The sequence below is a fragment of the Cyclopterus lumpus genome, chromosome 19 (genome assembly GCF_009769545.1).
Source record: "Cyclopterus lumpus isolate fCycLum1 chromosome 19, fCycLum1.pri, whole genome shotgun sequence".
Classification (NCBI taxonomy): Eukaryota; Metazoa; Chordata; class Actinopteri; order Perciformes; family Cyclopteridae; genus Cyclopterus; species Cyclopterus lumpus.
Genome location: NC_046984.1, coordinates 9,366,105 through 9,389,002, shown reverse-complemented (window position 1 = coordinate 9,389,002; position 22,898 = coordinate 9,366,105). Strand labels below are relative to the sequence as shown.

The window sequence follows — 22,898 nt, the reverse complement described above, 5'->3', positions numbered from 1 at the left end:
AAAAGGTGGTTATGTACAAAAAAGACGTGTCCCATAAAATATTTGTTTCTTAACAAACTGTAATGTCAAGAGATTTCGTATACACTACGGACATGTACGAGTATAAACTACAATTAATATTTATACAACTCACCCGTTTAAATCACCCTAAGGTTTAGAGGAAGGCACAATTGAGGACGTGGCCGCTTTGAGTGACAGGTGGGTGCAGCCTCAGGGGGCTTGCCGAGAGCTGTCTGCTATGGTTTCCCACCTCAATACTAACACGTGTGTGGCAATATATGGCATTATTCTCTTTGATGGAAAGACATTTTCCTTAATTCTTTTTACTAAAACAAATAATTTAATTAAAAAACAGCAAACAATGTGACCAATTTGGCAAAACAATCAAGACATAGAAACTATTTTGCTAAGCTTTATATTTTTCCAAACTTTCATACATATATATACAATATATTGAACTGAAAAGCTGGCACGCGGATCAGATCACAATGTGGTTATATTTTCTTCAGTTAAACAATACAACTGAAGGTGTCTGGTATGGGACTACTTTACTCTGGACCATTTCTATGACAAAGGTGCAACATGAGACTTACGTGTATTTAGGTGTAATTAGGTTTAAAAGCCCTATAACCTTTTTTGGATCCTAAACTGGTATTATGTTGATAATATGTGAGTATTTTGGTTTATTCAGTGAAGTCTGGTTCAACCACACAGATACTTTCACTTGTTGTCTATAATTAGGCCTCTTCTCAGAACTGCAGACCAGCTCTGTTCACACATTCTGACTCCTGAGTTCTGAGTTGTTATTTCTGTTCGGGTACAGCTCTTTAGTTTACATGTGAATATAAAGTACTATGTGCAAAGACCCAAAGAGGAAGTAAAGCAACATGAAAGGGTAAATACTTTATTCCATGGTACCAGTACAAACCATTAACTGCACTTGCTGGAATCAGACCAAGAAAAAAAGTACAAGTTGTGTAAAAACAGTGTGGGAATCTTCACCTGAAAAAAGGTTTAAAAATAAAAGGTAAGGGAATGGAGGCAGAGCACTTTCTCAGAATGGTTGCACCAACGGCCCCACACGGACGTTTCTCTTTCACTTTCTACCAATATTCTATAAAAGTGCTGTTGTTCAATAGCAGTTGTATATGTGGTGCCCACAAGGGCATGGTCTTCTCCATGATAAAATAATAATGGTGGTAAGAAGGTGGAAAGAGAAATTGTGAGTGTCCATACTTAATAAGCGTGGTCGGCCACAAACAGTGACTCTCCACCAGCAGCGCTGGCTCCTGCGGAAGCATATTTGCCCTGGCAGGCCTGGTTGTTAGCCTAGAGACAAAAACAACAGTATTACTGAATGCACAATACATATTTACAGTTCTCAGAACATAACTCAGCTGCACATGAGTAACACATCACTATATATAGACATTACATTTGTATCGTCACACATACCAGGGCTCTCTTGATGAACTCTTCCTGGCATGCGTTTCCATTCTCCTTCTTGCCGCACCAGGCTTTGAGGGCCGAGGCCTGAAGGGCACGGCCATATGAGAAGGTCAGAGCCCAGGGCCTGTGCAGAGGGCACTGGTTCATGGCATTCAGATTGATGGAAGCCTCCTCCTCACTCTGGCCACCAGACAAGAAGGTAACGCCTGTACAGGAAGCACATGAGAGCTTAGCAATGCACCTCTCTAGACATTTGAATGAATGTCATGCAAACTATATTAAGTTTGCAAATGTGTGCGTGTCAAAAAGAGAGTATTGTGTGCATCCAGCTCACCAGGGACTGCAGGGGGCACAGTGCGGCGCAGGGCAGTAACAGTTGCCATGGCAATCTCCTGGTTGCTGTACTTGTGTGAGCAGGAGTGTCCGGGCGTAACCATGTTAGGCTTGAGCAGGGTGCCTTCCAGGTAGACGTGGTGGTCGGACAGGGCCTTGTAGACGGCAGCCAGGACCTTCTCAGTAATGTACTGGCAGCGCTTCAAGTCATGGTCACCATCAGGGAGAATCTCAGGCTCAATGATGGGGACGATGCCGTGCTGAGAAGGGCAAAAGAGTTTTCAACAAGTAGGCAAGAAATTAGAACTACAGTGGGGTCATATTGTATAATATGTGGTTTAGTATTGTTTCAGTGGTTTCTAAACTGGGTTCATATGAGAGGAAATTTATTTATTCTGTCATAGTTGAAAGTTACAAACAGACTTTGTAAAACTAATCTTCATAAGTTTACTTCAGTCTTCTATCGTGGTCGTAGGTTAAAACGTCTACTTTCATTTTTCCATTTCCAGGAGAAATCAATAACTCTAATAATATGATAACTTTTTTGATAAGAGAGGCCTAATGAAAAACCACTGGGAATTTGACATTTCTGCCAACATTGTGCAGAAGCAGTGCAGAAGCATTTACATTTGGTTGCCTGTTCTGAGGTTTTGAACGGTATCTCGATAGATTATCATAATTGTTCCACTGACAATAAATGCATGTGGTGAAAAACAAAAATGCTATTTTTTTTCATTTTACAAAAAGTGAATGTAATCGAAGGTGATATATCTTTTGGGGCCATTGGCAATTACATACCATCATTAAGTTGTTGAAGCAAACATAACAGTCACACAGACTGTGTTTTCTACTGATAACATATATGCAGAACAGTGTTCTGTCCTTGCCATGAAGCTTGTAAAAGTCATTTATGTCTTTTGTTTCTTACCATCTGGCAGATGCTGGCGTAACGGGCCAGGACATTGGCGTTCTCCAAGATGGCCAGTTTTGAGGGAGTGGTGGGGGTGATCTTCAGCACACTGCGCCACTTGGCAAAGTCAGCACCATCCTTCTTGTACTGGGCACAGCGCTCATACAGTCCATCGAGACCTGTAAAGGAGGGAGAGAGGACACCCCGGGTAAGTAGACAAAGGTAATAAAAGATGTTGACCCTCTGATCTGTTCTTCACTCACCCTGGGTGGTTGTCTCGCCGTTGGTTCCGGCCAGGGGGACAACACCTTTGTCGACCTTGATGCCCACCACCATGTTTCTTTCTTTGAGGTACTGGGTGAAGACCTTTCCATCGTCAGTCTTTTGGTACATGGTCTCATGGAAGAGGATGACGCCACCAATGCAAGGGTTGATGCGTTCATCAGCGGTGAAGAGGAGCTGGCGGTACAGCCTCCTGTTCTCCTCAGTATTCTCAGCATTGATGCTCTGGAAGCGCTTGGCCACGCTGCCTAGAGTTTGAAGAGACACAAAATGAAGGAAAATTGGATCCATTTAGGGTGTTTGTTGAGTGTTTGTTTAAGCTTTTACAGACTTGCAAAACAGTTAGTTCTGAGAAAGATACAATCAAGCCAGTCATAGTTACGACCGAGTTTCACGAATACTTCACACACTTCCTTATCACATATACACATGCCAGCTCTGTACTAAGAATAAGACATTGTAGGTGGCCAACATGTTGCAATGAACTTTTATGAACTGAAAACACACCATGAAAGGGTTAAAGTTATAAGACAAAAACAGGGCCGTGGTCGTGAACTGTAATTCACAAAGCAGCCGCGCCCGAAGACATACCCTGCTTTATCGCCTATTTTACTCATAAGTTACTAATGCTGTATTGAAGAAGACTAGAAACTAGCATTTGAGAATAAACTTGTGTTTGCAATGTTTACTGAGGTATTAAATAAGTGAGAAGTAAGGCCATTTTCTCATAGACTTCTATACAAGCAACCAGAGGAGTCGCCCCCTGATGGCCAGTAGAAAAAACGCAGGTTTAAAGCACTTTCGCATTGGCTTCACTTTTCACAACCAGCTGTTGGCAGGCAGTTTAATGAAGCAATCTATTCCACTTGCTTTTTCAGATGAATGTTGAGCATCCTAACATTTGTTTAACTATAACAAGTACAGTAGTAGTAGCTTCTCGAATTTCTTTACCAGTGGACTCGTCTGCTGCGAGGATTCCCTTGCCGGTAGCGACGATCTTGTGAGCAATATCGCTGAGCTCCTTCTTCTGCTCAGGAGTGAGGAAGGGAAATGAGTGAGGCATCCTGACTCTAGGAAGAAGACAAGGGAAGATACTAGTTGGATAATAGACAAGACACAAGGCTAAATGTACGCAGAGGTACAATGGGAGAAAGTTCAACAAAAGTTAAGTCGCAAAGCTTGACACTGGGGGTTATGGTTCTTCATTTAAATGCATGGGAAACTGTCTGATGAAAGAAGGTTTCGGTTAGAAGTGGTGGGAAGGATGTGGTGAAAGGAGAGCCTGACTACGTGGTTTGATGTTTTCTTGTCATTTAAAATATTTAAACAAGCTGTCTGACTGTGTGACTGCAGTTGTTGCAGCTATTACTGCTCCGGTACCATCGAGCACTTCATGTGCTGGGGTCAAACACTATTCCCCACACACAACATGCAATGGCACAGGAGATCCAGTGTCAGAGAGCCTTCCACCCACCGCTGACCACCCTTGAAGATTCCTGACAAGCTATTCCATTTTCTAACCTCTTATCCCTGACCTTTTCCTCCCCCTTCACTGCCTGCTTCCCTCCCCATTTCACCTCCCTGCTATTCTAGCACACACCTCCTCCACACCCCTCCCCCCATCTGTTCTGTGCGTCCGCTATCATTTGGCTGGACTAAATATACACAATGTACTACTGCAAGGCAGTTAAAGCACTTTGGCTCAACAAGAATGCATGAGATAAAAGAGAATTGTGCAGCTTCACACCCCTTTATTCGGAAGTCACTCAAATAAGAAACACACAGCCCGGACAAATTTAGACGGTTGAGTCACAACTGAACTTACAGAAACAATGCAGTGGAAAATTTTAAAGCGGGGGCGTTGCAACAATGAGTGATGCATTGAAGACATATGAGCTAAACCACATTGTAATGACAATTACTGTATTGTGTAACAATATGAAACTTGATATATAAGATATATAATGCTAAGGGACAATAGTGAATGGATATTTGAAATAACAAAGATATTTAGTGTGTCAGGGGTTAGACAGAGGAAAAAACATCCGTGGTTAAAACGTGACTCTAAAATGTCTTACTTTCACAGAACCACAGAAAGAGGTGAAGCACTACATATGTAGTGTGCGCCAATTAGGTCATGCCCTTAATGCATTATAGGAACACAATATGCAACAGGTCGCAACAAAATGGCAATTAAAGTAATGCATTTATCTCATAGTTGTTGGGAAATGTTCAGTTGTTTTACCTTTGAGGTTAGGAGGAGAGCTGAGAGAAGAGAGAGGGAGAGAAGATCTGGCCTTCGTCTGTGACAGCCTGCAGCCCGCGCGCTGGCCCTTGTATTTATCCTCCCATTGTGACCCCTCACATTTCAGCTGCCCAGCTATAAAAAGAACAGGACGCAACCAGAGATGGCTCTTGACATTCAGAGAGACTGGGCCGCAGTAACATGTTGGTGAGCAGCCGGTGAAAGGGCAAAGAGGGTTTCTGTGAATGGCAGAGAAAGTGATAGAGTTAGGGAGAGTTAGGGTGGGAAGTATAGGGGTAAGACAAGTAGATATTTGGTGTGAAGGCATAGTGTAAATAGGCAAGTAGAGATTAGAAAAAAAATATGACATGATCGAATTAGCCTCACTTTGATGTCTTTGATTCCCACAATCTTCTTAAACAGACTCATTTATCTTCCAAGCACATCCCTGCACTCGGTACATTCTAGTTTAAAACAGCTGTATGAGTGTATGCTGCCTTGAGTTTAAAGAGTAGATTTCATACACTTTGGTGTGTAGTTAATTCAACATTTTCTGTTTCAACTAAGAAGAGCATCTCTGCACCTACAGGTTATTTCAAAGGCTATGTGGAGGAAGACAACTTATATGCATGCTGTATGTACTAATAGCAGACACAGACACATAAGCACACTCACAAAGAGGCTTGGAGAGCATGTGACAACATTGCTAACCTGCACTTCAGATCAGATCCAAATATAGCAACAAGTGCGTTGATCCTTGACCTTTTTGGTGACCTTTCCTGATCTTCTTTGCTTGTCAGGAAAGGGTCAACTGGGGAGCTTGGCAAAGGTTGCACATGCACATAGTCAAGTTGCACAGCACATTATACATGTTTCACTTTCTCACTTAGATAGTTCAAAAGAATGAACAAGTTACACATTTAAAAGTATATGAAAGTTTGTGATTGTGATGGTCACAGCATTGATGTCCTTATCTCTTGTGAGCAGCTGCATGAAAAGAGGTTCACTTCCTGAACAGAGGCTGTGGACAGAATGAGTTATCATGCATCGCTGCACAAAATGAACATCATTGCTTGGTTTATCATCAATCAGGCGGGGTTCAGAAACCACTCCATGGTGTAATTATACAAAGTCCTTATCCAATCAGCTGAATTAATTCCTCAATTTGTGTCCTAAGACAGTGAAAAACCCATGCCACCATACTTTATCAACTTCATAGTTCATCAAGTTGATGCTTTATAACTGACAGTAATCCTTTATGAACGAGAAGGTAGAAAGAGCAAGAGCAGATGAGACAGTGCAGAGGAAGTCAAACGAAAAAGTAGAAGTGGACTTTTTTATTTTGAGATTTTCTCTTCATGAGTAAGCTTAGCTTAATAGTGCTTTAGTGCATGTTAATTTACCTGAGGTGAAGTTGATTACCGTACACATTACAGCTAAATGCCAGATAGGCCTTGTTGCTCTGTGTAAATGACTTTCAAAAGGTTCTGTTAATAGAGTGACTATATCCTACAAACCTTTATTTTGATAGTTACCTAAGATAACCATTTTCCGCACTTTATTTTGTAAGTGCCTTTTAATGTTTCGGATCCTTAATTTTGAAGCCATTCTGGCGACACCGGAAATAGATGTACATCTTGTGTAACTACTGGAAAAAGTAGGATAATTGACAGTGTGTACTGAAGGAAAATGTGTTCATAAGGTCTTCCTCCATAAGAGTCACTTTATGAATGGCTAAGCAGCTGGAACGAGGCACTTTGTGTTGTATTGTGCTTTGACCATGTTTTGTGACATGTTCTCTTAATGAACCTGTAAAAGTGTGGTTAAATATATTATTGTAATAAGATGCTAATGGTAAAATTGCCACGCTGTGATGTTATGCTGATGCTAGATTTCAGCCTGTATGGGCCTTTTGAGAAGGAGATTAATGTTCACATGTATATATATGAATGTCATCTAATTAATGTTTACATTCGTAAGAGCTCATTTTTGTTTTATTTGTTCCATAGCTCTTAAGATGATTTCTGGAGATTGATTGTGAAGGAGAGAAAGATTTATTTATGTTCGTCTAAATATGGCTGATGGTTGAAAACCGAATAAAACCACCATCAGTGTCCGTACATTTTTCAGCAAGGAATTTAACACCACACCTAAAGAGAGCGGTGGTTAGGTGTAAAGTTTTATTAGGTTTGGTTTCTTACTCATTATTTAACTTTCAGCCTTGCATCCAAACTAGTGTCCGCATCCACTTCACCCCTCTGGGTAGATTAATGTGTGGAAGAATGTGTGCTTGGCTGATGCTATCAAAATGACACAATACTAGAGTGTGTTGAAATAAACCAGAAACTGTTGTAACCCCTCCTACATAAGAGTTCCTCTAAATGGCTGTCTTAGCGTGTAGCTGTCACCTTGTGATTTCTGCATGTTGCTTTCTTCACAGTTTCATTGGTGAAGAAGGACACCAGAAAGTACAATAGTTTCAAAATAAATGCATCTGACCTCCTTCATGCTGTCAGTATTTTAGACTGAAGTAACACAATGGACTGGAGAATTACTACAACAGTGTTCTTGTCAGGTAAAACAAGTTTATACATTCTAATTTTGTCTCTTTACGAATATTTGAGCCAGCAGTGAAAATATGATCCTGTAATTTCTTTTGAATGGCATTCTGTTAGTTATGTTCCGATAGCATGCTGGAGGCATACAATTTATTATCAGAAATAATTTGTTTTGTTATTTTAAAAACCATCAGGGCTAAAAGATGAATAACTGTAGTTGCAGTATTATGTACAAACAGTTAAGATCATCCATTTGTATTTCATAATCTATAATTAAAAGGTTGTGTCATATGTGTCCACCTTAGTTTACTCTGACCCTATACAGTTTTCTCCATCTTTTAAATGTAATATTATAAACATCCTAAATAAGCTGGCAGTACAGCCTCCTGTTCTCCTCAGTATTCTCAGCATTGATGCTCTGGAAGCGCTTGGCCACGCTGCCTAGAGGTTGAAGAGACACAAAATGAAGGAAAATTTGATCCATGTAGGGTGTTTGTTGAGTGTTTGTTTAAGCTTTTACAGACTTGCAAAACAGTTAGTTCTGAGAAAGATACAATCAAGCCAGTCATAGTTACGACCGAGTTTCACGAATATTTCACACACTTCCTTATCACATATACACATGCCAGCTCTGTACTAAGAATAAGACATTGTAGGTGGCCAAAATGTTGCAATGAACTTTTATGAACTGAAAATACACCATGAAAGGGTTAAAGTTATAAGACAAAAACAGGGCCGTGGTCGTGAACTGTAATTCACAAAGCAGCCGCGCCCGAAGACATACCCTGCTTTATCGCCTATTTTACTCATAAGTTACTAATGCTGTATTGAAGAAGACTAGAAACTAGCATTTGAGAATAAACTTGTGTTTGCAATGTTTACTGAGGTATTAAATAAGTGAGAAGTAAGGCCATTTTCTCATAGACTTCTATACAAGCAACCAGAGGAGTCGCCCCCTGATGGCCAGTAGAAAAAACGCAGGTTTAAAGCACTTTCGCATTGGCTTCACTTTTCACAACCAGCTGTTGGCAGGCAGTTTAATGAAGCAATCTATTCCACTTGCTTTTTCAGATGAATGTTGAGCATCCTAACATTTGTTTAACTATAACAAGTACAGTAGTAGTAGCTTCTCGAATTTCTTTACCAGTGGACTCGTCTGCTGCGAGGATTCCCTTGCCGGTAGCGACGATCTTGTGAGCAATATCGCTGAGCTCCTTCTTCTGCTCAGGAGTGAGGAAGGGAAATGAGTGAGGCATCCTGACTCTAGGAAGAAGACAAGGGAAGATACTAGTTGGATAATAGACAAGACACAAGGCTAAATGTACGCAGAGGTACAATGGGAGAAAGTTCAACAAAAGTTAAGTCGCAAAGCTTGACACTGGGGGTTATGGTTCTTCATTTAAATGCATGGGAAACTGTCTGATGAAAGAAGGTTTCGGTTAGAAGTGGTGGGAAGGATGTGGTGAAAGGAGAGCCTGACTACGTGGTTTGATGTTTTCTTGTCATTTAAAATATTTAAACAAGCTGTCTGACTGTGTGACTGCAGTTGTTGCAGCTATTACTGCTCCGGTACCATCGAGCACTTCATGTGCTGGGGTCAAACACTAAATCCAAACACTAAACATCCTAAATACTAGTTCCTTGTTCAATTACCACCTGAATGTAAGACCCTACATTAAAATCAATATATTTATTCGTTATATCTGTTTAGCCACCGTAGTGATATTTTCTTCGAGTTTAGTTTCAGTATATATTGAGTGATTTATTTACAATAAACATCGCACCCTAACACAACAGAAATCTGTGAGATTAATGAAATAATAGAGCACCTCTGTCTTTCTAAAGCAACGAAGCCCACAGCTCCCTGATGCTGGTCACAAGAAAAAGCAGAACCTGAGGGCATTAGTCTCATGGTGACTGGACCAGTATCTTTTTTTTAGGCATTTCATTTTGGAGAAAGGTCAGCAAAATGATGTCATTTTGTCAGACTTTGATATGTGCTCCAAGATCATTTAATATCTGTCAATTATGACGGACCCGCAGTATCAGTCTGCGCTTCAACAGATATAGTGAAATATTCACATAATCTCTTGCAAGTTTGAGGAACTAGGACATATTGTGTCAGGCAGTCAAGTAACATTTTGACCATATCTAGAAAACCTTGTGTTAAGGCCAAAAAAGGAGAAAAGGGAGGACCAACGTGAAGGCAAATATAGAAACAACTTCCTATTGCCGTGGAAAGTAGTATACCTCAGTCTTGTTTCTGCCAATAAAGAATTGAAGACATGTTACAGATTATCAGAATACAAAAGAAACAGAAATGCAGAAATGTAGCTCCAAAATTTCATTTTGTATATGTTTTTAAAATGACTAATTATTTAGGGCTTTTTTCGAATTAGAAAATTGTTGGCGTATCAGAAAAAGACACTCTTGCAGACCTAAATAAAAATGTACTAAATGTGGCGCACATACAATAAATGTTTCCACAAACTAAAACAAATGCACATTATGTATTTATTGTGCAAATTAGGTCTTCCTTCTTTTTACTTTTTTGGCCATAAAATTGGCAAAATGATACAAACACTTTGACTGCCTGACATGATCTCCTAGCTCCTCTTTGTCTGTATGTGTGTGTGTGTGTGTGTGTGTGCTAATGTGGCTCGAAATCATGTTGTTTCTTCTTCATTCCTCAGTGTTAAAAGCTGCACTTTGTTTTAACATCGACCCCGTGGCTTGGAAGACCCTGACTAAGCCTGCTGCAGGTTTTGGGTACCAGGTGGTGCAGAGGCGATCCGAGTAAGTCCATGCATGGATGTTATTGTGGAACATGGGCCTACACCAGCCAAATCATTTTCATAATGACAGAAATGTGTGATTCATGTATCTATATTGCTTTTTTCACACGTTTGTCTGGTTGTATTTCCTCAGCTTGCTGGTCAGTGCTCCTCTTGCACAGTATTCACAAGGAAGAAGAGGAAAAATATATAAATGCTCCACCGAATCATGCAGTGAACTATTGGTTCCCAGTAAGCAACGTCTCCTTTCCAAATGCTTCACAAACTATTAAACTAAACCTAAACGATTAAAGCATTAGGGGGTTGGTTATTGATTTACAAGAGCAGGTTTTCAACATTTATGTGGATCACGTAATATGGTTTCAGGATGATTCTAGAAAAGAGACAGAGAGCTAGCTTTCTGAAAAAAATTGATTTGGTGTTTTGACTTAAGTGGCCAACAGATTAAGTAAAACAAGAAACATATTACTCTACCTGTTCTCCACTGTTCCTTTTGTTTTTTGCATATTTTGAGACTAATAATAGAATAATGACTTGTTAGGGTGGAAATATTTAGTATTTAATGCTGTTGAAAATGGTAATTCCAGTTACCAAAATATCTATATTCATGACAATTGGTCACAGTCCATTAAAGGCTGGAGGACCAACTGTGCAGTTAGAGAGCAGTGAGTATGAATAGTGATCAGATAACATAGGGAAGTATTTTCGTCGTGGGAGCTGAGGTTTGAAGCAGTCACTGAAATGGTTATCGCTATCACAAGATGTTCAAAAGGACTGCTTTAACATGACTGATGGGTGTTTTCAATGCAGTGGTGGACTTTGCAGTGAACATGTCTCTTGGTTTGACAATGGCAAGTGATCCCTCCACACAAAACACATTGGTGAGCCATTAAACTGCAAATATTTACAATTATTTGTGGAAAAAAGCTCTGAAACCTCTCTTGGCCTTGGTCTGTTGGCTGCCTAACATTTTATCAATGCACACCGCAAAGTATTAATCAGGACTTAACCGAGTCTCTTTTCAGGCATGTGGTCCAACCATCCCAAAGGACTGCAACAGTATCACCATGTACAGTGGTACATGCTTACAGATAGACAGATCTGATCGAGTTACAGGTCCTATACCGTCTTCTAATGGAGGTAAATATGGAAAAATAAACACACAAAATATGAACTAGCCATCCCTTACCAAAACTAAACTAAAACAAACTTCAGCATCAAACCCTTAGCAGAAATCAAGGTAACGTTGGTATTTTATGACGTGTCTGCTGTCCAAGTGTCTTGCTGTTGAATGCTGCAGGTGGGTGTGAGCCCAGTTCAGCTTCCCAGCAGCTGTGGAGATAGCTGGTGTTTTAGACCAGTCACAGACTGAACTAACTTATGTCCAGGCAACATTAATTGTGAATAAAAAATGGTTTGAAACACAATACACCTATTAGAATAAAAGGGATTGTTATAGTTATGTAGTATTTATTGTCCATTTATTGAAATGTCCATTATCTGCATACGGTGCTGCATTTATGTGAAGTGTCCCGTGGAAACAAATGTTTTTGAACCAACTTCTAAGTTACTTGAAATCTCTTTGACAGAGTGCCGATCAGCAGACATTGCATTTTTGTTGGATGGCTCTGGCAGTGTGTCAGAAAATGAATTTAACATAATGAAGATTTTTGTAAAAGATCTGGTCCGCTCACTCCTGCCTCTAGGCACAAAGGTACCATTGTGGTTTCACTGCCCTGTTAACTTATTTCTGGATGAATACAATGATGATTCCACAATTCTTGATTGTTTCGACAAAAAATGCACAGTTACAATGCTGAATTCAAGAGTTGACTGTTAGAATAACAGACAGTTGAATTATATATTTTTTAATCTTTTTCCTGTTTTTTCAGTTTGCCATTGCCCAATTCTCAGGATTTCCCCAAGTCCATTTTTACTTCAATAATTTTCTCTCTGGAACTGGATCATGGGAAGCTAAAGTTGATAACATTAAACAACAAAGACAATCAACTTTCACAGCTAAAGCCATCAAATATGTGGTGTAAGTGTCGTCAACATGTTGATTTTACATCTGCAAAGGACATGCTTAGGAATTCTCATTTTAAATGCCACAAAATATTGAATCTGTTAAAGCTGGGCTATAAGGATAGTTTGAATTTTGAGATACATAAAAAAAAAAAGTCTTCACATTTAGTCCCATGATAATTTAATTTGACATGTTAAAGCAGGTATGTGTTTTTTCTATGCACCAATAGGACAGAATTCTAACTTTGCTTTGCTGAAATTTCATTTGAGACCACGACCACTCTCTCTTTTTGTTTCTGCAGTACCGGACGACATAACATTATTAATGCATCTACTAGCTGTCAAAACCTCCTCAGTGTAACTTTAAAATTGATTCTGTTAAATTTAACTAACAGTATCACTTTATTTCACCAGGGGAACAAAATAACAGTCACAATTTTGGTCACAATGCTTACATTAACAAACTGTATAAATGTTTATTGTGTTCATTTTCTGAATTAATCAAGTCAAAGTTTAAAAGTATAGTATAGCAAAGTTAACTGTCTCAGTCTTCATGTTCACCTATAGTTACTGGATGATCCAGATAGATTGATTTATACTAGTCTAATTTCGATTCGATTATTTTGACAATGTAGAGAACTGTTAATGTGTCCACATTAACAATATATAAAACACATCACTTTATGTGGAAAATGTAGCCATTTGTTAGTCATTATTCTTGGATTCAAATAAATTAGGCACCACAGCAAAACTGAACCCTATATACTGTGAACATTAAGACACCCTGATGTATTGAAATGGCATCTTTCTTTTTACAGCACAGAAATTTTCACACCACAAAACGGTGCCAGGTCAAATGTGAAGAAAGTCTTGGTAGTCATAACCGATGGAGAGTCTAACGACCGGGGAGAATTGCAATCTGCAGCGAATTTAGCAGAGAAGGCAAATATTGTTCGATTTGCTATTGGAGTAAGTTCCCTTAGTTTAAATCTATGAATATAAGCATCTGATTCACTATGTTGTGCATCCTCAAACATGTTTGTTTAACATCCCTAGGTGGGGGGTGCATTTAACAATGTTAATGCAAAAAATGAACTGGACACCATTGCATCTTCTCCCCAAGAAAACGTATTTCGAGTGGGGAGTTTTGACGCACTTGAACAAATAAGGAAAAGTTTGCAGGCCAAACTCTTCTCTATTGAAGGTAGAGTTGTATAATTTCAATAGATATTTGGACACATTTGAACCTTAATACAATCTTAGTCTTGTTAATCTGAGTTAGGTTTATGCATGTGGCATCGAGAAATTATTGTGCTCATTTATGTTGCTGTTACAGGATCGCAAACAAGTGGAGAGTCACTGAAATTGGAAATGGCTCAAGAGGGATTCAGCGCAGTTTATGTGCCTGAGGTAATAAAAAAAAGAAAAACACCAGAAATGCCCTGGACAATGCAAACACATGCCTTTGTGTCCCCCAGAGTTCAACATTTTACTCTGTTTATTACTACAGCATTTTCTTTTTTTCAGGTTTATTTACTTTCATTGCTTTTTCTTTATCTTTCATAAATAAGTTCAGGTTTTAGTGAACGTGTGTAAGAGAATTACATTGGAAAGCCTCTTCAATTGAAAATCTATTTATATTGAAGGGAATTCAGATGGCTATTGTTGGTGCTTATCAGTGGAAAGGAGGCTACCTCCAATACTCAATGTCGACCGGCCACAAGACGAGCTCCTATGACCCTAATTTAGAGGCTGACAGCTATCTGGGTAAGAATGTGAATACAACAGGTGCACTGCTTCACTCTAATCTTTCACTTTGCTTTTACTTGTTTAAGTTATTTTTTAAGTATGTTGTTCTGTGTTTTAGATGTGAAATGACAATCAGGCAAAGTCAGAAATCAAGATGTTTTTACAAATGTCCTAGAGATTATGAATATGAAGACTCTTCTCAGCATTACTACTTAAATATTATGGAAAATGTTGTTACGTAATTTGTCAATCAAATACATTTATTTGGAGATTAATACTTTCTGAAATATATACATATATATATATATATATACCAAAGATAGACTTTTACCTGATGGGCTTTGATTCTAGGTTACTCGATGGCAGTCGCTAGAACGAAGCAAGGCACATTAACAATTATTGGTGCTCCAAGATATCAACACCGAGGAGTTGTGATGACAGTTTTCCAAAACAGGCATCAAAAAAAGATTGATCCCTTTCCATGGCAGGTGCGAGCTTACAATAAAGCGGGGCTGACAATGTGAAACATATGTTTTAATGACATGTTTTCTTCTTTTGTGTGATTCTTTTCATTGATAATTTGTTGCCTTCACAGTTTCAGAGTGGTGAATATTTTGGAGCCGTTGTTTGTGCGATGGATGTGGATCTTGACTCCTACACTGACCTAATCCTCATCTCTGCCCCCATGTTCATTGACAATGACAGAGAGGGAAGAGTTTACGTTTGCACTTTAACGTCTTTGGTAAATTACAGTTTCATCTGGTGCCTTAATATGAATCTATTGGTTCTACTAGCGACCATGCAAAAATCAACTCTTGTTCGTATATTTTCCCCAGGATGTGGAGTGTCACTTAGATTCTCCGTCAGCACTGAGAGGAGATGCATCTGACAGTGGAAGGTTTGGGTCTTCACTCGCTGTACTGCCTGACCTCAACACAGACGGCCTCAGTGAGTTGGCAGTTGGAGCGCCTTTGGAGAACAACGGTCAAGGCAGCATCTACATATTCCACGGCGAAGGAGGAGGAAAAATAAATTCTGCTTACTCACAGGTGAGCGAGATCCAGCATGCATGGCTCCATGTTTTCCAGTGTACTCAAGATATAAGATCTTTACATTTTTCAACTTGAAACATTTAAATATTTCTATTTGCACAGAGAATTGCTGGCTCTGAAGTGCGGTCGGGACTGAAGTTCTTCGGCTTGTCGATCAGTCAGTCGTCTTTTGACCAAAGTAAGGACTTTCTGCCGGACTTGGCGGTGGGTTCAAAGGGCGCAGTTGTCTTACTTAGGTAAGTCCATCCAAGATGCTTCTGTCTACATATTACTCTCAAGGGTAATTCTACTACTATCAGACAATAGCTTTCCAATGTGTGCGGATCAGTCATCCAGTCCCTTTGTAGACATTAAGCACAGAACTATGCACCAATAATGGATTGTATTGGGCAGCTTAGATCCGGTTTGGTTTTCTGCTGCATTCGCCTACATATCACAAAGCCAATGTGTTTTTCTGCTTTGTCCATTTCCAGATCAAAGCCTATAGTAATGGTAGAAGCTACAGTGTCGTTCAGCCCAAAACAAATCTCCACTCAAAACTCAGACTGCTCAAAACCTTTGAAAAACACAGCGAACATCTGCTTCATCATGACCAGACACTCGATAGTAGAAAAAGGTACCTGACGCTCCACTGTCATTTAAATTATTTAAAGAGTAAACTCTCAATGAAACACTTATCTGTTCCAGCTGAAGCAAGGATTAGCTATAATCTAACGCTGGACGCCACCCGCAAAGTCCCAAACAACCGGGCCTACATTATTGCGAAACAACGAGAGATGAAAGGAACAGTTAATATTGCCTTACAGCAGCTTAGATGCGTCACTGTGACGTACTTTGTCGAGGTGAGTTGTTAGACATACACAGCGTTAAAATCTGGCAGATTGTGTACTTTTTTAATAACCTATTTAACTGGAAAACCACAGCCTTACTCAAATTGAACAATCCCATGTTTGATGTCCTTGAAACCTTGACAAGCACCTGACCTTCTTCTTGCAGGCTTGTCCAGAAGATGTTCTAAATCCACTTTACAATGAACTCAGATTCACATTTGAAGGTTTACATGTCGACCAAAATCCAAGTCCAAGTCTCGCCCAGCAGGCGCAGACAACAAGCTTTCATCCTGTAAGCACTCTCTAAGTATTTTTAAAGAACTTTAAAGGATTCTGCCGCATGGTTTATATTGTCTGTCAGAGTATTAACTGAACAACAAAGTCTCTATGAATTTAAGAATTACATTTATTTGTAAGCATAGACAGTCAGACTTTAACTGTCATGTCTACTCTTCCTGATCAAACATGGTGTACATGATATACTCTCTTCCACAGTTAGGGTTCGAGATCAATTGCGGCTTGGACAATAAATGTGTTGACAACCTGAAAGTGGATTTCAACTTCACCAGGTGAGCTACAAAAGTAAAACCTTGTTTGGGTGTGAGGTCACATGGTCACTTTTCCTGGGAACTGAGGGAAATAGTGGATTTCAACTTCCTATTTTTTGTGATTTCCTACCTATTTAGAGTTAAAAAAACATCTTACAATTTAAATTTTGAAAATTATTTAAATTTGAGATTTTACATCATGTCCACTGTAGTGGACCACAGAACCATTTCGTGTGAAAAGACAGCCAAATATAGAAGATAAAAAACAAAAAGATTGTGTGTGTAGAGTGTAAACCAATAATACATTCAACTTGATTATAAAACAAAATCATTCATCCATTTGGATTTTTTTGCTTGCAAGGATGGTAGTACATTTTCTATTAAAACTAAACACATTGTCGCATGTCTAGAACTAAATTAGAACATCTATTTATTTTAAGTTTGATTTAGTTATTTATTAAACCTAAACTAACCTTCTTTTGTTCATCATTCTTTATTGTTCTTCATTACTTTTTTTGCATATTTTATTTTTAGTAGTGATATTCCTGGAAGCATTTTCTGTTTTTGGTAATGCAGAGCAACATCTTGCATTTGGTACACCTCATGTACGTCTTGCTTCTGCAGCCCTTATTTCTGCATCATTCTGCATGCTTAATGTCCATCATCTCAGGCATGTGCCTGGCTCCTAGTCTCCGTTCAGATTCTCCCTCAACTATCTGGTACAGAATCCTTTCTGCTTGAGTTATGTCTCCTACAACAATATTGAGTCATTAAATACATACATTTTGTCCTGGTGTCCACTATGACATTCATAAAAGGACTAGGCTATTATTTAAAAAATTAAATAACTGAAATGCTTTCAGAACTAAATATATCATTCCTGACATGTTAATAAACAAGAAAATATAGGAATATCATAGTAACAAATGACAATAATTAAGCAATATTTGACCTTTGACTTTCCATAAAATATGCTGGCTGATACAGACACCATCTTGTATCGAAAGGGAGAGGAAGTTGTCATTATCCCATCCTTAGGCTACCCATGTAATATCACTGGAGTACAGCAGGACTTGATAGGATAACTCAAATGAGTAATAGGATGGATGCAAAACCAAAATGTCGGCCACAGAGGACACACATGAATGGGCTGGGTCTCAGGAGAAATGCAAGGATTTTGCTCACTCTAACTTGTTATTTCTATTCTTTCAGTTCGGGGTGCAGCACAGGAGAGTATTAAGCACAGATGTTTCAGCTATGCCTCTTTAAGAGTAAAATATCATTCCTGTACTTTGGTATATGATGAAATACGTGCAAAAACGAATGGCATTCCCTCCAGCCTCAGCTGTCCTATGTGTTTTGTTTGGTGCAAATCAACACATGTTAGCATGCTAATGCACTAAACTAAGAAGGTTAATATGCTAACGTTAGCATTTAGCTCAAAGCATTGCTGTGGCCCAGCCTCACAGAGCAGCTAGCCTGGCTGTAGACCCGTAACAATTGCCTCCCGTTCATACTATGTGAGTAAGGGAGTGAAAAAACATTTGCTGCACCATGCCAAAGCAAATTCCCATCATCACATTCGTGTCAATTTCAATTTTGGGGAACTTTCAGGAGAATATCGCACATGTTTGACCATGCCTGCCACTCGCATTGAGCCGAAGAACGTGAGGTGAATGCTAACGTGTGAACATAACTTTAAGCTGTTGTTGAATAGGCTAGTCTTTTTTGCTTGGGACGGTTCCTAACTGATTGAAGTGATCCGGAAGCCTCTAAGTGATAACAGATGGACGAAATCTACTAAATAATAAGCAATAGTGCTTATTTTCTCACCTCCTTTTGCATAAGGTAGATAGGATCACCCTTTTTAAAAGGAAAGGGAATCATGTTGACCTACAATTCCTTGCAGCAGCATCACCACGGCAATAACTATTTTTTTTTTTTACAATTCCACCACAGCTTTATTTTTCTCGTCTAACTTCCTATTTCTCTTTCCTCACAATCTGTCAGATCCTTAGAGGTTAAAGTGGGCATTGATGAACTGTTGGATGTCACCGTCTCATTGGAGAACAGTGAGGAAAACTCTTACAGCAGCCATGTCATTCTCACATATCCAGTCGGACTCTCATACAGGAAGTTTACAATTCTACAGGTAAGGCGTCAGGATCAGGTCCGCTTTCGCTGATCTCTGGTCAGCTGCTCTCTCCGGTCACAGTGATTTATTAAATGTGTTTGTAATAAAGGGAAGAATTGAGTGCAACTCCTGGGACAGTGAAGATGGCGTAACGAGAGGAAAGACAGACTGCACTGTTAACAAGCCTATTTTGAAGAGCCACACTAAGGTTGGATCTTGGTACATAATGATCTCTTCTCACTGCTGCAGAGACAGAGGAGGCAGTCTGATTTCTTTCCTTTATGTCATTTAGGCTTTCTTCATTGTCTCCTATGGGATCGAAACTAATAGTAAACTTGACAGGAGGATTTTTGTCTCTGCAAATGCGACTAGGTACTGCTCAGCTGCCTGCGTAATAACCACAACAATATACAAGTGTGCAACAGTCCCATTCCCATGTGTACAAATAATTTCACCTTTCATATAGTGGGAATGAGGAGCACTCCAGCTCAAGTGAACTCTACAAAATCCAAAGGATTGATGTGAAGTACAGCATTTTTGCTACGATTGAAAGGTATGTGTTGTTCTGTGTGAAAGAAAATGAATTATTTATTTTTTTAAATGCTATAACTACTATACTAAAGTACTATAATAATACTTTTAAACTGGCATCTTATCACCTAATATTCATCAAATGATTTTTATATCCGTTAAGTTCCCTCAGCTACAGCAATTTCTCATTCGGCAAGAATGATCTGCACAAACCAGTCCAACAATCAATTACGGTAAAATATCTTATCATATCATTTTCATAATATACTTGATTTACTCTTCACTTTAATGCTAATTAAGTCTGTTTAACTTTTCTATTTGTTCCTTCCCTTAGGTTACAAATGATATCAGAGCTCTGAATTTCACTGTGGCGATCAGGGTGCCTGTGAAGCTCGGTGATAAGGACATCTGGGTGGATTCCAGCCGTTTGCAGGTAATGTGTGCGAACTGAACCCTTAAAATATCCCATTATAATTAACTACAGTTAACTACAATGCTACAAACGGATGTGATTATACAAGGACCAAGTCTTGTTTGCTGTAAACTGACATCATCTATTTTAGATTCCAGACTGCCAAAGAGCCAATGATGAAGAACCCAATGTCACCAATTTTATTGCCAAGATACAGAAAGATAAGTTAGTGGTAAGTATGCCTCTACCATCTACGAGTAGTTTCAAAGCCCATTTAATCGCGCCCGCATACGCTCATAGAACTGGCGTTACATCTATATAACTACTATTATTTTCATCCGACTGGAGTGTGTAGGACTGATTACAGCTCGCTCTGCTTTCTGCCTTCTTTGAAAACATGAACAGGACTGTTCTGTAGCCAGGTGCACCGTTTTCAAATGCATTAGGTTCATGGGAAGACTGGAGAGTAAAAAGTACAAAATCTCTGCCAACCTAAGTTCTGGATGGATAGAACAGGTAACGGGTGTGAATGTATAATATTGAACAAACTAACTCTTATTTAATGAGCATTGTATGTGTTGCATCTGGAAGTATTTTGAATACAACTGGTTCTGACTATATCCCTTTCGAATTAAATGTAACATCACTAAAGATCAAATCAATAGGCTCATCCCACTCTTCATTTTTCTCCCTCAAAAAGATTGGACTTCAATCTGCCAAATTCCTCTTGACAAGCACAGCCAGTCTGGAGTACGACAGAAAACAGTACATCTTTTTTTCAACGGGTTCTAATAACAACCCTCCTGTTCGCAAGGTGATTACACGTTGTTTTGACCTCTTTGTGTGTAAAGAAGAGCTTGAATTCATTCCACATGCTATCATTTCACCTCTCAGATTGAGACAGAGGTAGAAGTGTATCTTGAACCAGACTTCACCAAAGAGATTGTCGGAGGAATCCTGGGAGGGTTGGCTCTCCTGGCTTTGCTCACTGCTGGCCTGTATAAGGTACATAAAGCTTTTCAAAGGCATTGAAGCCATTTTGACATTTCATAGTCAGGTAAACACAGGTGTAATTAATATTATGAATTAGTTTCATTTAGGTGGGTCAAGGCCCTGGTATTTACTGAAATAGCTGTGACACTTGATTTGATTAATTACCCTAGGATGACATTAAAAAACAAAATGGCGTGTTTCAAATATTTCATATATTATTAGCTCATCGGGTTTGATTCTTTACATGTATTTATTATGCATGTTTTTTTATTATCTAACTTTTTTTGTTTTTTACTCATAGGCTGGATTTTTCAAGAGTAAATACAAGGAAATGATTAAAGATGATGCGGCAGATCTGGGGGTTGATGACGGCGCACCCACACCAGAATAACAAAAACACAATCTGCACATGTTTCACAGATAGCAGCTTTTTTCCAAATCAAATGTATTCATAGTATTAGCCTGCTGATTGCAGCTGACCACAACACAACAAAACCGTTTCAACATCTACAGTGGCGCCTCCGTCAACTCTGATTACGTCATCTGTACCATTACTTAGAGCTCTAGCCTTCTCATAATATTTTTGCAATTTTCAGGAATCTACATTTTTAAGGAAGAAGACTATACTTTCGATTGATCAAACTAGAAAGCTTAGCTGTGTTTGATATTTAATATCCATTGTTGGTGTACAATGAAACGTTTCTGCTTTTATATTTGCAAGCTATGCATGTTCATTTGTGTGAATTCTGGTTTCACACATTGTTTTGTAAACCTATTGTAAGAGCCATTTTGTGTATTTGTTTATGTTGGACCTCCCACCACTGGGGGGCGCAAGGCCGACTGCTACTGCCGTCAGCCCTATATAATTAGCAGAGTATTGGGGACAGCTGGTGCACGTTTTGAAGGAAGCAAACCGTCTTGTGTGACTGAGGCTGTGCCAGAGAGGCAAATGTTTATGGTTTATTTTATGATTTAATATATGCAAGTAAGTTTTGACAATGAGATGATTTTTGGTTTTTTGGTAATAATAAATATGATGGACCTCACAACTGGACAGTGTCATCAATCAAACGCATCAGGAACAATCGTCAAGCGATCCCCAAGTAGGCCTTATTGTTGAATAGGCAACGGGGGCACTACACCTATTGAAATTAAAACGGCAATATTGATCTAAGTACTGTATTCAGAAATGATGTAAAGAGATGCTGAGTTAATGCTTCATCCATATTTATTATATATGTGATTCAAATACATTTTTATATTCTCTTTACAATAATATATGGAAGTATATATCATATAAAGAATAATTACATTCATACATGACTCATCACATTTCATGTAGAAAGGAAACAAAGGTATAACAGCATATAGAAAAAATGTCATTGAACTCAGTGAAACACATAAAAGACATTACCCTGTATAATTCATTTATAGAAAGAAAATCATCATAAAATACATTTTGTTACAATTGGACATGCCTGAAAACTGATCTGAGTATCTTAAATGCCTTTGAGAGAGATTAAGAAGACTGCAATAATGAACCTTAACGCCCCTTGGGTGGAATCAAACCTAAAGTCCTGACAACAGAAACATTGAGGTAATGGGGACAACGAAATAAAGGAGCAGGGAAATTGAGAAACCTGCTGCATTTCCTGTTGCGGCTGCTGCAGGAGATGGAATGTCGCCAACCGTCTCCTTTAAGAAGGATCCGAATCTTGAAGTTTTGGCAAAGACCTGAACATCAGCGCGGAAAGATTTACTTCCACTCATTGCTACAACGGCCACCTGAAACCAAGATGAGTCTGACCTGCACAGCAGAGGGCTGCCCTGATCCTCCTAAAATATAAAAAATAGAGGATTCATCATCAGCGAGGTCCTGAGGTACAGACGTACGATGTAAATACTTCTGCATCGGTGAGAAGGCAAAACTATTTTAGAAACACTGCTGGATGGAAGATCTTTACCTGTTGAAGGTCCATGGTATAAGTGCAAATGTTCTCTGAATCAGAAACATCCCCACAACTTGCCACCTGACTTTCTAGATCTCGAAGG

General features: G+C 39.1%; 2 protein-coding genes across 5 annotated transcripts; one reads left to right on the top strand and one right to left on the bottom strand.

The window, feature by feature from the left end:
* Positions 1–890: 890 nt before the first annotated feature.
* aldoab (aldolase a, fructose-bisphosphate, b) lies at positions 891–9,033 on the bottom strand. 3 transcript variants are annotated; one of them, XM_034558103.1, is made up of 9 exons: positions 8,922–9,013; positions 5,931–6,038; positions 5,220–5,458; positions 3,926–4,044; positions 2,956–3,222; positions 2,711–2,871; positions 1,784–2,042; positions 1,456–1,655; positions 891–1,329 (listed from the first exon to the last, which is right to left on the bottom strand). In XM_034558103.1, the coding sequence occupies exons 4-9, from the start codon at positions 4,035–4,037 to the stop codon at positions 1,237–1,239; spliced, it is 1,092 nt and encodes a 363-aa protein (XP_034413994.1). In that variant the 5' UTR covers positions 4,038–4,044; positions 5,220–5,458; positions 5,931–6,038; positions 8,922–9,013; the 3' UTR covers positions 891–1,236. The 3 variants fall into 3 exon arrangements, with proteins under 3 accessions (XP_034413994.1, XP_034413995.1, XP_034413996.1); XM_034558104.1 differs by lacking the exon at positions 8,922–9,013 and adding an exon at positions 7,421–7,515; XM_034558105.1 differs by lacking the exon at positions 5,931–6,038 and having other exon boundaries at positions 8,922–9,033.
* LOC117748400 (integrin alpha-X-like) lies at positions 7,616–21,895 on the top strand. Of its 2 annotated transcripts, XM_034558101.1 has the most exons (30): positions 7,616–7,794; positions 10,471–10,573; positions 10,706–10,803; positions 11,383–11,453; positions 11,598–11,712; positions 12,162–12,286; positions 12,465–12,613; positions 13,416–13,566; positions 13,654–13,801; positions 13,934–14,007; positions 14,244–14,364; positions 14,698–14,834; positions 14,942–15,088; positions 15,183–15,395; positions 15,501–15,634; positions 15,872–16,014; positions 16,086–16,240; positions 16,395–16,520; positions 16,724–16,797; positions 18,787–18,928; positions 19,020–19,118; positions 19,203–19,282; positions 19,377–19,463; positions 19,605–19,674; positions 19,776–19,874; positions 20,005–20,085; positions 20,259–20,369; positions 20,554–20,667; positions 20,748–20,858; positions 21,148–21,895. In XM_034558101.1, exons 1-30 carry the CDS (start codon positions 7,758–7,760, stop codon positions 21,235–21,237), a joined length of 3,405 nt encoding a protein of 1,134 aa, XP_034413992.1. In that variant the 5' UTR covers positions 7,616–7,757; the 3' UTR covers positions 21,238–21,895. The 2 variants fall into 2 exon arrangements, with proteins under 2 accessions (XP_034413992.1, XP_034413993.1); XM_034558102.1 differs by lacking the exon at positions 20,259–20,369.
* Positions 21,896–22,898: the final 1,003 nt, after the last annotated feature.